The sequence below is a fragment of the Schistocerca cancellata genome, chromosome 4 (assembly GCF_023864275.1).
Source record: "Schistocerca cancellata isolate TAMUIC-IGC-003103 chromosome 4, iqSchCanc2.1, whole genome shotgun sequence".
NCBI lineage: Eukaryota > Metazoa > Arthropoda > Insecta > Orthoptera > Acrididae > Schistocerca > Schistocerca cancellata.
Window position 1 is genome coordinate 51,477,318 of NC_064629.1, and position 15,894 is coordinate 51,493,211.

General features: G+C 37.7%; 1 protein-coding gene across 1 annotated transcript; it reads left to right on the forward strand.

Moving 5' to 3' along the window:
* Positions 1-4,358: 4,358 nt before the first annotated feature.
* Positions 4,359-10,012, forward strand: LOC126184397 (serum response factor homolog). Its single transcript, XM_049926781.1, has 2 exons — positions 4,359-4,917; positions 5,607-10,012. Exons 1-2 carry the CDS (start codon positions 4,462-4,464, stop codon positions 6,165-6,167), a joined length of 1,017 nt encoding a protein of 338 aa, XP_049782738.1. The 5' UTR covers positions 4,359-4,461; the 3' UTR covers positions 6,168-10,012.
* The last annotated feature ends 5,882 nt before the right edge of the window (positions 10,013-15,894 follow it).

Genomic DNA, 15,894 nt, shown 5'->3' on the forward strand with positions numbered 1-15,894 from the left:
GTCAGAAGCAAGGAAAATGAGTTACAGAAGACATTGAAACTGCGTATTTTTATGTTATTATACACTGATTGTGACAGTTATCTTCATACACTAGCAAGGAAACGGTAGCATTCAACGCGTATGACATTGACGAGAAGCGTGCAAATGGTTTCCTATTTCTGTTTTTTCTCTTGCTACAAAAAAAGACGATTTTTATTTACAGAATTAATATTTCGGTGCTTGCTACGGATGTTGGTCACGCAAACAAACTCGATTTCCTATTTACTCAAACTTCGCATGTTTTCAGTAGTATTTAGAATGTACTACAGTTTCATTATTTTATAACAGTAATGTGGAAAAAATGTGAACTGCAAAAGAATAAAAAAAGATGGGTTGGAGAAAGCTGAAAGAATATAGTGTGATACACAAAGATTATTTGGCACAATCCGCTGGTCTGAGTTCACTTTAGCCGGCCGGGGTGGCCGAGCGGTTAAAGGCACTACAGTCTGGAACCGCACGACCGCTACGGCCGCAGGTTCGAATCCTGTCTCGGGCATGGATGTGTGTGATGTCCTTAGGTTAGTTAGGTTTAAGTAGTTCTAAGTTCTAGGGGACTTATGACCACAGCAGTTGAGTCCTATAGTGCTCAGAGCCATTTTTTTTGAGTTCACATTTCTCCTCACATGATAGCTTTCACACCAATGACAGACTACTTGAAGTTCACAGCTGTAATGAACACTGGACGAAAACTAACTTTTTCTTGAGTAGATACGCTTGTCATGTGCTTTTATACTGTGTTCGTTTCATGCACGCGTAAACCGTTGCGGACATAATAGGGGAGGGGGTATTAGTTTCTCCGAGCCTATAGGTACAATACAATAAACACAGGTCAACATACAGATGTGTGCCACTAATAGGTTCGCCTTTTCTATGACACTACAGACAGAGTGAAGCGGTACACTAATTTGGTAGTGAGCTCAAATCCCTTACTGGCTTTCGTCGACATACATGACTCACTTGAGACAATTGTAGGGATTGTTCGGTTAACGTGGCCACTGGCTGTCAGTTTCTGTCCGGTCCAAGCCTGTGCTGTATTTCCAGTGAACCCGATACAGACAGAGCGAGAAACGCTAACTTTTCTTCCTTTACGACACTAAAATCGTTGACCGAACATCGTTCATCCGCTGTATTAAACGTGCGCTGTTCTGTAACACTTTTCGAGAAATCTGCACTGCAGTCTTGTAAAATGTATTGTTGTTACTAAAATATCTAAGAAGTTCCTCTATAAGCAAATTGACTACCCTTCCGTTTCTGCCATATTTTCCTTTCTAAAAGCGGTTCAGAAGCAAAATATCGCCAAGATACTGATTTCTATCCAATATGCAGCACAAATGGCTGGTAAACGTCACGACAATAGTAGAGAAGTCTGAGAGCTACTGTATTCCTTACGGTCGACGGTCAATTCCTCAAACGTAAGTTGAAACCAAAGTGTAACGGCTAGAAATACCTGCCAGAAAATATGGGGAACAGTATTTGAAATGGACTTCTTTGCATTCTGTTAACTAAACCACACCACGACCAGTTATTAAATTCTACACTCATTAGTGTATAACATATAATACAACCTCGGAACCCTCATAACATCAACTACTGACGAAATAACTGCACACTTCTGAGCCTTTAGATGACAATCCTGATTGTTAGGCGTCGCTGTAGCTCTCGGAGACAGAACCATAATTCATACTTGTGCAGTTCTATCGCATCAGTGCTACGTATTCGACGAAGTTCTCTGAGAGCTCTGACAATAAACTAAAACCAAGAGTGTAGAAATAGTGCTGATACTACTACTAGTAGCAGTATTTTTATTCTTCCGCAGATCACTTTTACAAAGATATTGGACATGGTGTGTTATTACAGTTTAAAGAAAAGATCTAATTCCTATATACAGGCATTTACATACTTACAGGTCTAGTTTGTCAAGGACCGTGGCAGGAAGTCGGCCGTGACCTTGTAGTAGAAATCATCCGGCATTTACCTGACGTAATTTAGGGAAAACACGGGAAACTTAAATCAGGAAGACCGGTTGGAGACAGCTTCCATCGTCCCATGGGCTATACAAGGCCAGTCTTACGAACAGCGCAACCTCATTCGGTTTACCCTCGATGCACAATACTGTTTTGTTTATACATTCTCGCAAAGAATAATGTACCGGTGATAACAAAATGCTACACTGTTCATTCATTATGAACCGAAGATAATTTTTTCCGTTGTCAGGGAATATAACATGACTAACGCATAAGACGGCAGGAATTTTTGAAGTCAAGAATCAATTCCACGATGCACTTGTTGCGATCTATATCACTATCTTTACATGTACCTGGGCGCAAAAACGAAAACTTTCCAGTTTCTCAACCAATAATCCCAATCAGTCGCTCCACCATTGGGAAGGAAAGAAGAAGAGTTTACTCGTAATGTTTGATGTAAGACTTATTTTTAACTCACTGGAAATAATCCTAGTCTTGAGAATAAGCGTACCGTGTAGGTTCATTTCAGTTATGACTGTGTCTCACTTGAGAAACATCAGTCGGAGAGGAAGAGGTTTAGATGTGTATGCAGAGTGGGTAGATAGAAATCAGACATCAAGGACAGTGGGAACAGAGTGGTGTCTTACACAGTCAAGGACGGGGAAGCATTTCGGATACGGCCCTCTTCATGAACCATCTTCACATATGCCTGCAGTGATTTAGGCGAACTATCTTTTGAATGCAGTAAGTAAGTAAGTAACGAACATAGAGCAGTTTGTCTTTTCAAAAACAGTGCGGCCCAAACTTTTCTCTTTATTGGGGATCCTTAGGTCAGCGTAGACATCTGTAATTTCGAGACAAATTGTTACTATTGTTATACATGATTAATTAATACAAAGATCAATTGATAGCAACATTTTGATGTATTTCTGTTATCTTCTGCCAAGCCTCTCTCTTTAGGGCATCCTCTTTGCGTACACCGCGGTACTCCACTATTTTATTTACGTGATCATTCCGAGAACGTCCCTGCCCGCTGTGTTTACTACTGCCAGGTGGTTTCCATTCAAAAGTTTTCTTTGGTCGCCGGTGATCATTCCCAACAAATGTCCATACAATTTTAATGATATTCTTTCAATTCTATCTATCACTATCCCATTTACCCTCATTCTGGCTCTTACTTCATCATTAGCTTTTTTCTCGATTCTTTATATTTGGCGCTCCTTCGTAAACAGTCCATTTTCACAGCTATGAGCCACTACGGAGAAAGAAACTTACCAATGGTATTTGTTGCGGCTGCAGTCTTGCTGTGTTCCATTAATTTATGATACAGTGCTACATGAAACCCAAGTAATTTCGCATGTCAAAAATACAGATACATTTAATCTTCACCACTTATCACAGTCTCCTGCATAAATTGTTACCACGGTCTCCTGCAACTGAAACCGTAATGAGAAGCTACCGCCGCCCCGTCGACGACAAAATGACTAATTTCTTACCATTGTTTCCAAACATGAAATGAAAAAATTGCCAGAATTTATTCATATCCAGATTTTTTTTTGACGTGTGCGTGCAGCATTCATCGCATGTCGTAGAAATATTTGAAGTATTTCGCTGGAAATAGTCAAACTATTCCCTTCCTTTAGGGATAAAATACTTGTGTGTAATATCCATCCACAGTTTATGGAGCTCTTTTTTTAAAAATTAGGTTTAATCCTCACAGATTTTTATCTCAGCACTTTATGCGCTCAGTAGCTTCACCAAATGTGTTACCTTTTTTTTTACATTGTCACTAATTTCTTGGCCGGCATGACGATACGGTCGAATCTTCAGAAACCGGCTGAAACGGATTTGGGTTCTATTTCAGAAACCAGATACACAAGGTTAAAAATTAGAATGACTAGTATTCGCTATTTTTGGCAGCGTCGTGACTTTAACTGTAAAAGGAGCAACATAACTCGTGATGCAAACAATATGTGGTAGGAACTGAACATAACATGTATCAAACTTTATTTTTCGACTGAAAGGGTGGATCTTTGTTTACCATGTTAGGAGAAGTTTACCTAATTTGGCAACAGCGACTTCTAAATATGGGAGTGGGACCGGCTGTCTGTGCGCCGAGGTATTCATACGCCACCATAAAGTAACGAATATATTGTACGCTTTACACCTTGTTACACTGTGAAAGTACTAACAAATAATGGATTACCCTTTACAAAACAGATTTAAAACATTATTTTGTTTTAGTGTGACGTAGATACTGCTTTTAAGAGTTGGGACTACTTTCTTCAGCAACTCGCCGCACGAGCCGCGCGCTAGTGGAGAACTTAGGTCAAATTACGAACAGTTGCCGTGTGGTGTTGGTGACGTGCGTATGGTGTCGGAACGCTTAGAGGTTAAGGTAGTGAGAGAAGTAATCAGATTTTTATTATGACGTTAAGTAAACAGTGACAGTGCAGTGATGGATACACCAACAGGAGGGGGAAGAGATTCCCGTTTTAATATGGGATACAATATGTCTCTTTTAAGTGGTGAAACGCCGCCTGAAATATACGGAAGTACAAGCCATGCGAGACCTACAACCTCTCTAACTTCTGGAGTGTCAAGGTCTTCAGTTTCGTTACCAAGTACTTGCAGTGCGGGTATGACTCGTGGACTGAAGCGAACGTCTTCAGATGTGTGTTTTGAACAAGAAGTGTCAGGTAGACCCAGCATGTCATCTCAAAGTGGGATGGGCTTATCAACGGACTGTGGCACTGACATTGGGGACGAGGGCTACTCACAGGCCCAGAAAAAGACGCCGCCACCGAATGGTAAAAAGACGAAGGGACGCGTTAAAATAAAGATGGAATATATTGACAACAAACTTCGACGATATACAACTTTTTCGAAGAGGAAGACTGGTATAATGAAGAAGGTATGAGCTTTTTCTTTTAGTAATTATTTTTATTGTATCGTTGTAATTTGTATGTATTTTACATTGTGGGACCGTAAGTCATTTTTAAGGAACACTGTGCCTTTCGTGCAATTGAGATTATCGTGCTAGCTTGGCTCTTGCACCAGCAGTGGCAGTAAAATTACACGTTTGATGACAACTAAAATGCTTCTCATAATAACAAGGACAAAATATAATAAATGCATGCTGAAACAATATTAGTTCTGTCGGTGTTGTTTCAGTGTAAATTGGTTATGTTTATATAAATACAGTGGGTAAACATAACCTCTCTGGCATGCGTCAACCATTTTAGAATGTATATCATGTAATCTGTGAACAATAATTTGAAGGTATTTAAAGAGTAATTGAAGAGTTCGAAGTTATGTACATTATTTTTGTTTGAATACTTGTTTTCGTGGTACATAAAACACTTTAATTTGTTAGTTCTGAACACCAGTTCTTTATTCACGTTTTTTTTTTTATTTTGCTTAAATTCCTAGGCTCAAACATAGCGCATGGTGCGCTACATAGGTTGAATATATACATATTTTTTAATTCCGTCTAAGAATTATTTAGTTTCTTGTATTCTAACAGAGTTTGTAAATGATAATCTCTTAATGAGTATATTGCTGCTGTTTAGGAAACTTATGATTCCACTCTCCTGTTGACAGGCTTATGAGCTTTCAACACTGACAGGGACCCAAGTGATGCTTTTAGTGGCCTCTGAGACAGGCCATGTCTACACTTTTGCTACCAGAAAACTGCAACCGATGATAACATCGGAAGCAGGGAAAGCTCTAATTCAGACATGCTTGAATTCCCCTGATCCACCACCTTCGGGTGTTGGGGGCGACCAGAGGATGTCTGCTACTGGGTTTGAGGAGACGGAGCTGACGTACAACATTGGTGATGAGGAGCAGAAAGTAAGACAGCTGGTGTATGGTAGTTCACAACATGTAGGTGGAGGTGGGGCTCAGCAACATCCACATCCTCATGCACAGCATTTCCAGCAGCACCCAGGGTCACCATCTCCCCATCAACACCATCATATGATGGCTCCACCACCGCATTCTCACACCCAGTCACCTCCATCACATCTCATCCCATGTTCCAGTCCAGGGCCGCTGCTAGCAGGTGGCTATCAGCAGCCATGCCAATCACCTCTACCACCACCTCATGCTGCTTACCCACCTCCACACCCCCATATGTCACATTCACACCCTCAACGGTAGTGGCACTTGCTGTAACATCAGTGCGGTGATTGAAACAGAGAAAAGCTCTATCACGCATTTCCCCTGTGGATATATCAGAAAGTTATCACAGGTTATCGTAAAGCTAAAAGTGACATGTAACATATTATTTACCTTTGCTTGAAGGCTTTGCTTTGCAAGGTTCTGATACAATGCATTTTGAAATCAAAATTGTGCGAGAAAATCCATATTCTTGCAGAGCACAGGCTTTTATTGAGAAGCGTCTTAAATGACTAACAACAATTCAGTTATTCCAGGAGAATAATTTTAAAAAGTTTCCCAGAAATAAGGCAGTTTCTTGATTTTTGTGGTTGAGAATTAAGATAGTTGAGGTTGATAGTCATGACTAAATTTTGCAATGATTGTACGTCATTTTTTATCATTAGAGAATTTTCGTGTCATGGTGCATTAAAAATGCTTATTCTGTTTACATTACAGGAGTGTTAAAATAATTAAACTGACATACTACAGTCAGTGACCTCAAGTGCCATTACTGTAAGGGTATCAGATTGTGCCATTGAGCAGCAGTTGCCTTCAGAGGCATTTTGTATATTCTATGCATGATTTTTGTGGCTTTACTGCATTGATGGTTGTACAGCAAGTGTTTTGTTTTGTTATGGTGTTGTTGCAGCATGAAAGTTGCCTGTGCACATGTAGAAAGTTAATGATATTGCAGTGCTGAAATGAGCATGGAATTTTTTTTAAACAAATTTTGATTTGTTTTTGGTGGATTAAATTTTCACCAAAATGTTTTATTATATGACCATGTCATGGCTTTTTAGCTAGTATAAAACTGGCAAGTATTGTTTTTGCTGTAGTTAGTAGAGTGGGATATAGAAAACGGAACATTCTTGGCTCCATTAACATCAGATATTTTCAGTCAAGATGCTGAGGGGTGGGAAGTAATAGAAATTGCACAGTGTTCATACTTCTTCTTTTTGCATATTTTCTATCTATCTCTTTCTTTTATGTATTGTTATTGCGAAATGTGGAACACTGTCAGTCTGTTACTGTTTTGTGGTACTGTATTACTGTGTGTTGTTTTGGCACAGTATCATAAACTGCAAAAAAAAAAAAAAAAAAAAAAAAAAAAAAAAATTGTGGTATTCAGTTTCCACAATACTTGAGATTTTTTATTTACTTTTTTTAAAAACAAAAGTTCATTACATGAGGCATTTGCTTTGCATGGTTTCCATTTTATACAGAGTCATAAGTCATAAAATTGTTCTTAAATAACAATAACTCTTGTGCATTCAGATTTGCAGTTCATTTAATGAGTCAGTATTACATTTTTTTTTTAATATTGAGACATTATAAACTGTTTGTTGTTTCTCTTTCATAGTTACTTAGCATCAGTTTGAGTTTTGAAATGAGTGGCTTTGTGGTCATGGACTTAATTTTTGTCTCTATTCATGGTGTGATTGCTGTATGTTCTGTCCTGACTTACCTCTGGAGACAGTGTGACACTTTTGGCACCTTTCCTACTGTTGCCACAACATGTTTTATATTATAGTGGTACTGTTTTTGCTACTTAGGCCAGCAGTATGATAGTTTTTTATGATGTTTAACTGATTACTGGTAGCAAATGTCAGTACTGAAGTTTCAGATATGTAGGACATTACAAAATATTGTGAACTGTAGTAATTCATTTACTATGACCAGTACAAATACAATTACTTGCTAAGTGAAGGCTGAAACCGGTGAACGATATGCATGAACTTGGATTCTGCAGACACAAATTGCTGAGTAACATCGACTTTTTTAATGATTTTTTTATTAAAGAGATAGTGCCAATGGTATTATGACATGACATCCCAGTTCCTCATGTCTTGTTTGTGATCTGTTAGTCAGAATAATATGTGATTAGTGCAATTTTCAGTTAATATTTAGTTATAAGTATACTTACAAATTGCAGTGAATAATATTTGTCATAGAGAAGTTGATGTCTAGGAATTTGTAACTTACTAAATCTTTCATAAGATACAGTGACTTTTTGTTACATAAACTATGGTCATGTTTTGAATTGTTTCTTGTCTCGTCCTTTTCTTAGCCCTGTATATTTCCCACACTTTTGTAGAAATTGCAATCACTGAAACAAGTGATGGAAAGTAAACTAGAAATCTTGGTGCTATCGTGCATATTTCTGTAAATGTGTAATCTTACACAGACAAAGGAGTTATGAATTTGTTGTATTACAGTATGCCTTTTCCATTTTCATTACAAACCAAACATTGGTATGTGAAATTCAGTTATAGGTACAGAACAATGACACACCACATCATCATCACTGCTACTTCCTGCTACACACATACAAGAAGGGAGTGTAGTGTACCTTATAGTTTCAGAGTAAGGGCATACTGTCTTCAATAGGACTATAATTGGTAAGACAGTGCCGAGTTCAAAACAACTTTAAGGTTTAGAGCATTTTTAGTTTATTTAATTTCTGGAAATGGCTGTTGCCACAAACAGTTGCTCCTGAATATTTGTTAAGAGTAATATTCAAGCATAATCATAATTGGTGCACAAATATACAGTTGTAGTAAATAACCCAAAACAAATACACAAAAATTCTAAAAATGTTCAATTTTTCAGTATTTTCATAATATTTTTTTACAGTTGAGAAGTTTGTTACCCGTGATTCCAAAATATTACGTTTTCATTCACATTATCTTATGTACCTGTAACTGCTTTTTATGATAATTGTCTACAGACTGAAAATTTTTTATTGTAATTTATATTAATCTCAACACTTTCACATAACACTAGGTTGCACTCTATAATGAGTTATCTCCACTGCTCTTTCCCAGCACAGCACTGTGATTTTTATTGTGGAATTTGAACAAGTGTGTATTACTTTTGAGCTAAGGATTAGATTTTTAAGCTGAAACTTTTGTGGTCTTGGAGTGGCGACATCTCAAGAAAACAACAAGGAACATCGGTGGAACCTACTACCTTAATTATTTGCTTATTACCTCAAAACTTTTAGAGACACAGTTCCAGACAAATGTCACACTGTGGAGATGTTTAACTGACAATTAATACTCAGTTTGTAACAGTTTTACCTTTTTAGACATCTGTGCCTGGAGTCGATGTATGGAAGCATTAGTAAAGTATCTCATCTTCTGTGCAAAAGTGATATGTGCACTTAACTTCACAAAACACATAGCTGAAAATAATAAGCATTACTTCAGATTCCATTTTCTACATTCTTAGTATGTTGTTTTCCTTAACTTGTAAATGTGTGGCCAAAGTGGTGTAATAGTCAAACATTCTGAATGGTGAGGTTTGGTGTGTGACAGATTGCAAAGCACTTCACTAAATATTTATAACTGGCGTTTGGATTATCCTGGTATTTCCGTTCATAAGTATCACTGTCTCTTCTGCAATGTAAATGATATTTTTTTCTGTATAACCAAAGTAAATTTTACTCACTGTGGATAGGAAACAACCTGAAATGTTTTTGCTTTTGTGCATAGAAATTTATTTGAGTGGTGAAGAAGCTAAACCTCTTTCAGTTGCATTGAGCGCTTAATGTAACTTTCAGGTGTAGTGTTTCGTCCAGATACTACTTGATAGTAAGATTGTACTGTACTCCTACACATCTAAAGTTGTTTCTTCTCTGCCATTACCTTCTGTTCTTCAGTATCTGTTCTATTGTATTCACTTGCTGTTTGCACTGAACTTTTTTTTTGTTCTGACCATTGAATACAGAAACAGTTTTAGGTGGAATATATTAGATGATTTACCATCTTGTAACATTTTGTGGTGTGCTTTTGTTTAGGTACATTGACTTGAAGTGGGTTGAAAAACACATGTATTTAAATAGGGAAGTAGGTTTAGTTTCCTTCGCTTTGTTGTGTTTGCTTATGATTGGAACTGATAACCTTCCAAAAATAAAAATAAATCAGCCCAGATTTAACTGAGGCCAGTCAAGAATAGTTTTATGACGTTTTATTGAAATGAGAGGATACTTACCCCCCCCCCCCCCCCCAAACTTCTGATAAGTGTCAGCCAGAACTTGACTGTTCTGCTGAACGTAAATTGCAAGTTTGCTAATTTAAGGGCAGTTACCCAGAAGCCTTTCAGCTGAAGAGACACTGGGCCCAGAAAACATTTGAGAACTGGGAATTTATCTATAACATCTTCAAATGACCTTGGGTGTTGTGTACAATTACTGGTGAAACACATTATCGTTATCAGATGAAATGACTTCAGTGGAATCACCTCAAACTGCTTCAACAAATTAAAGGTGTCACTTGAATGGCAATGGACTGGCTTTTCAAACGCACATTTTGTGCAGTAGTATAAAGAAATGTATCCATAACGTAACTCTGTCAGTGATTGCAAGGGTATTATGATGTAAACTACATGGACAATAATTTGGCTGTTTACTTCATTACTGTTAAACTAAAAATCTATGTTTCGACGTACGTGGTATGTGCTGTGTGGCCCTTTTTTACATTCAGAATGAAACATCTCGGAAGAATGCTGGAATGGCTCACGCAAAAAATTGCAGTGGGTTATTTCTTGCCACGTTCTTGCCCCTCAGTGCTTGCACTCTGTCTCTAATGTGGGCACTAAGCAAGTTTGCAGAGTTGTTAAAACAATGGACTCTCAAGTTTATTGTAGTGATTTTCTCCACAGGCTATAATGATTTCTTTGAAATGAACAAGCTGATTTCCTTCCCCGCCTATTCCAATGTGAGCTTGTGCATAGCCTCTAAGGATCTTGTCAGTGCCCAGGCATTAAAACCCTACCTTCCAATTTTGACATACTTTTTCATTCTAATCTGCTTGTGTTTGATTCTGTTTTGAAAATCTTTCATTGCATCAGAGTTTTGGGAAACAAGACTGTTATGTATACAATTACCTTTCTGCATTTGATTTGTTTGGTATCTAAACCCATTGTCTCAAATTCAGAGTCTGAATATTTAATAATTGTTGCTTCCAAAACATTTATATTCAGCACTTTCCATTTATCCTGAAGTGTATCCTCATGTTACCATATTGGTTGAAGAGTTATATCGTTACCCTCATCATGTGTGTAGCTTGGTTACTGTGAGAATTAAGGTGCACATTGAAAGGATCATAGTTTGATCTCTGTTCAGTTCTAAAGCACTCTTGGTACTGAAAATTGAATCTTATGTGTGGCAATGTATGTGGAGGGACAGGTAGTGACAAGTTGGCACAATGGTTCATAAAACAGGGTACTCAAAAATAAACTAGAACTGTCTTTTTGAAAGCTATATATTTTCAAATTGTTTACAAAACAACCATACATCTGTCAAAATACTCTCCATTACAACTAATACTTTTGTCCCACCAGTGCTTCTGTTATATGAAACATCTTTTTGTGGTCATCTTTAGAAATGACAAACAGCTTGTTCCTCTTTTTTTCTTGACTTCTTCAGTGTTGTCAAATCAGAGTCTTTTCATGCGTGGAAATAAGGAAGAGCCTCACGGAGCCAGGTCAGGCGAGTAAGGTGCGTGAGGCAGTAGAACGATGCCATGTTTAGACAAAAACTGTCTTAGAGTGTGGTTGTGCATGCAGGTGTGTTGTTGTGGTGGAAGAACCAGTCTTCTGTCTGGCACAAATCAGCATCCAAGATAACCCATTAATCTATGAAAGATATCAATTGTCTGTTGACAGTCTGTGATCAAAGCTCTAGGGTTTTTTCAATATTTTTGTCTATTTGGACAGTTGATGGACGTCCAGGATGAGCTTTATCATCAATCGACATGTCACAATTTTTAAATTGAGCAAATTACTCGTACCCTCGAGCTTTTCCCATAGAATCGTATTGGTAAGCTGTTATCAATGTTAAAACAGTTTCAGCAGGATTTTTACAGAGAAGAAAACAAAATTTCACAGCTGCACGTTGTTCACTTAAACTTCTCAGCATAAAAAATGAAACAAGAACAAAACAGCACTAGCAAAAACAATCACTACAGATGAACAGTACAAGACAACACGGGCGGCACTGAACTGGCAACGAGTTGCACTATATATGTCTAGCAGCAGAAAAGCGTACTACACAAGCTCAGCCCTCGGCAGTGTTAGTCTTTTTTTGGTACCCCTTGTACAGTTCAGAGGCTACAATGAAATATAGGTCTGCTTTTCACGCTAGAGGAATATAAGGCATACCATTTCCAGTAACAAAGGAAGCTGGGAATTAATACTTGACGTCCCAGCAATGATCCAGTCATTAGAAGCAGAGCACAAGCTTGGATTTCACAAGGATAGGAAGAAAATTGGCCATATCCTTTCTGAAGGGTCAATCCCAGCATATGCTCCAATAGAGTTGGGAAACAATGGAAAGTTTAAATTTGAATGGCTGAATGTGGTTTGGAATTCTGCTCTCTAATGTGTGTACAATGCCTTAGCTGTTGCATCAACTCTCACAGTTCTAGTAGGACCACACTAAGTAAAGTACTGTGAGATCAGTGCTTGATATGATAATTGCATTGCTTTATATTCATAGTGTAACTGTTAGACATGTTAACGCAGACCATTGGGTTTGAAAATTGTCTTCATAAAACCAGGCAAAGTTTCACAAATCACTTCAAGAGCTAAATGTCATTCACAGTTCAGTTGATAAACTTTCATGTCTTTTTGTGGCAGTAATGATAAGTATCACTCTCAATGCCTGACAGACTAGACCACTGGTGGAATGACTGCTGCATTGTTAAATGCACAGACCATTTATTTCTTGTTTGAAACGGGAGATATTTCTTGTTCGTTTCCTGAGACCATATGTATCCTCTGATGTACAGCTATTTTTGTATATCATTGGTAAATAATATTCTGAAACACCACAAGGACATTAATCTGACAAAGCAATGACACGGAGAAGCAGCTATAGCTTACGTTGAGGGAAAGTGATTGGGCAGGCTTTGTGTGATTTGTCACCAAAACAGTCATAATGACAGGCATTTTGTGGGCTTGTCATGCATTATCCTAGCCAGGAGATGGGCCAGCAAGTAGTGGGATTAAGTTTTTTCATCTTCAGCTCTCCTTCCCAGTTGTGCTGTAATGAATGATACTGAATGTAAGCCTCAAGTTTACCAAGATCTTGGATAAAACATTATGAGAGCAGTCCCACACTCTAACCCCAAAATGTACATTAATAACATCTGTCATGAACAGTCATGGGGAGTTATATTGGTGGATTTGCTGATTTGCATAGCTAGTGATGTAATCATGTTTTTATTTTGATCAGCAGCACAAATATTAAGTATTTAATGTAAAGACAAAATTAACATACTGGATGCTAGAATGCAGTCCAGCTGAATTTTCAGTGATGAAAACATTTGCAGGGGAAAATACACAAAAGCATGTAATAAATAATTTACTGCTGAGTTTTGCTTTCACCATACCTTTGTATTTTTGTTGCATTTTTCAGCACTCTGGATGCAACCAGACAGTAAATAATGTAAAACAAAAATATCAGCACTCAATGTAACATAGACCTACAGCTACAATACAGATCAGCCGGTCACTTCAACCAATATGTCACTATTAAATTCATTGCCTTTGCCAACCCACAACTGGATCACCACCTTCAGACTGAACTTAGACTTCAGGCTATGCTAAAGATAAGTCAGTGAACATAGATTCCATCTTTGAGATGAAATCAATAATATTTCATCACAGGCAGTGCAATAGTGCAGAATATTTCAGTAAAAGAAACTCCTGTAGGTGACAAAAATGGAAAATGAAGGAAGGGCCATCTCCATAATGTGAGTAATTTGTGTAATTTTGTCAGTGCAAGCATGTTCACGTTTGAGCTAAAACCGTTAACATCATTTCAGCGCAGAAGGTGCAAACGAGATAGATATGAAAATGTCAAATTTGTGGCAAACTCAGAATGTGAAGGAAATGATACAAAATATGAGTAATTCATACATTAGTGTCAGGAATATGTATTTGCTGTTCATTGGTTACCACATACTATCCACTAATTGGCTACCTCCAACTGGACATGGATATGCACGACAAGCATCTGCCATATACCATGAACAAGTACAGTGTGTGGCCAGCCCTTTGTAAAGTGTGGCCATTTATTGAACTTGGGGTATCAAAGAATGAGACTTCTTTACAAGATAATTTTGTTTTTCCATAGATCCTGCAGTAGTATCATTTGCCTTTCCTGGCTGCATAACAGCAGTGACCCCTTTTCAGCTTCTGTCTTTTTTCTTGTCAGTAGAATTGTTTAGCATTCTGTGATTAAATTTGTGGGATTGATGAATCATTTAATAAGCCACATTACTTGAAATCAGGGTCCTTTCCTTTGCAAAACTCCATTTACTTTCTATAACAAAGAGGTGTTACTGGGTTTTTATGCATTGTCATCTGGCTCTGCTGTAGAATCTTGTGCTTACTTCTTTTCTGGATAGTAATTGTGTTTTTCTTCTTGGAAGATGTTCCAGCAACTGAGAATAAATCCATTATGAAATGAGTAACTTCTCCAGAATTCTTGCGAAAAGTTACACTGTAATGTCCATTATTTATACTCCTAAACAATCTATCATTATTGCTACCTTAAAGCAATAATTATCAAGCCATTCAGTGGAGTTTTAGATATTGTGTATTACTGTCATTGCTGTTTGAGGCACCTAGTGGACACAGCACCCTCACAAGTATGTAGAGTTCAAAGAAACTGTCCACTAGAGAAGCTCTATATCATACCAGAAAACTGATCAGAACATAAGGGTTACAACTAACAAAGAATTTAATCTCTCTCTCTCTCTCTCTCTCTCTCTCTCTCTCTCTCTCTCTCTCACTCTCACTCTCACTCTCTCTGGAGAGGGGGGGGGGAGGGGGGCAGCTGTTTAGCTACTTATACTGTTTTGGGAGTTTTCTTGAGCAAAGAAAATATTGCCACACACCACAATCTGTTATGTTTGGTCACTGCACTTTAAAAATATTTTAATGTTTTACGATAATGTTCTGTTTGTATTACTATCATGCTGTTGCATTTTACTCATTCTGCTGTCACACTATTTTACCAAATGTTTTTGGAATTTCATAATGGTTCAGTATCCATTGCTAGTTGCTGATAGTAGGGAGAATTTATATTCAAACTAAATACCCATCATTACTTGTATAGCGAATATCCTGTGCTTCTTGAAAGGGCAAATTGTAGGAAATGCTGTTCATATCATATCTGTTGAGGTTATTGTTGTCTTACTTACCTTTTTACACTACCTTGGCTCTTCCTGTGCTATTATCTTATAAGTACATTTCTTCTGATGCATTTGCATCCATTTTTGTCAAAAAATTATCTTCCAGTGTGATATTTGTCTGGTGTGTGTATGTTAGTGGTCACTGTATGCAATTAGGTGATTCTAATGTAACAGAAGTTTATCCAGTCAGTTGCTACTGTCATCATTACAAGTTAAGTTATTTTGAAGAGTGTGACTGTACCAAAATTACTTAGTGACACTGCATGTAAATAAAACTCTGGTAAAAGTCTATACCAGGGCTAGTAGCATACTTACGTGTTTCATTCAGCAATTTTGTCAGTGCTTGCCATAAGGTCTGATCGGAAGGAAAGAGGGGTGTTTCAGCTGCTGGCTTTACACACCAATGAGAGAGCAATGTACGGACAATGTGTTTCAAATGAATGTTGTAACATTTTCACGTCAGTATATCACTGCCTCCGGAATCTTAATGCATTTAAAAGAAACAGGAAAATATTTTGACGACC

Coding starts and splice junctions, on each gene's coding strand:
- LOC126184397 (XM_049926781.1), top strand. CDS start 4,462: ATGGATACACCAACAGGAGGGGGAAGAGATTCCCGTTTTAATATGGGA. Junction 4,918..5,606: donor AGACTGGTATAATGAAGAAG/GTATGAGCTTTT, acceptor TCCTGTTGACAG/GCTTATGAGCTTTCAACACT.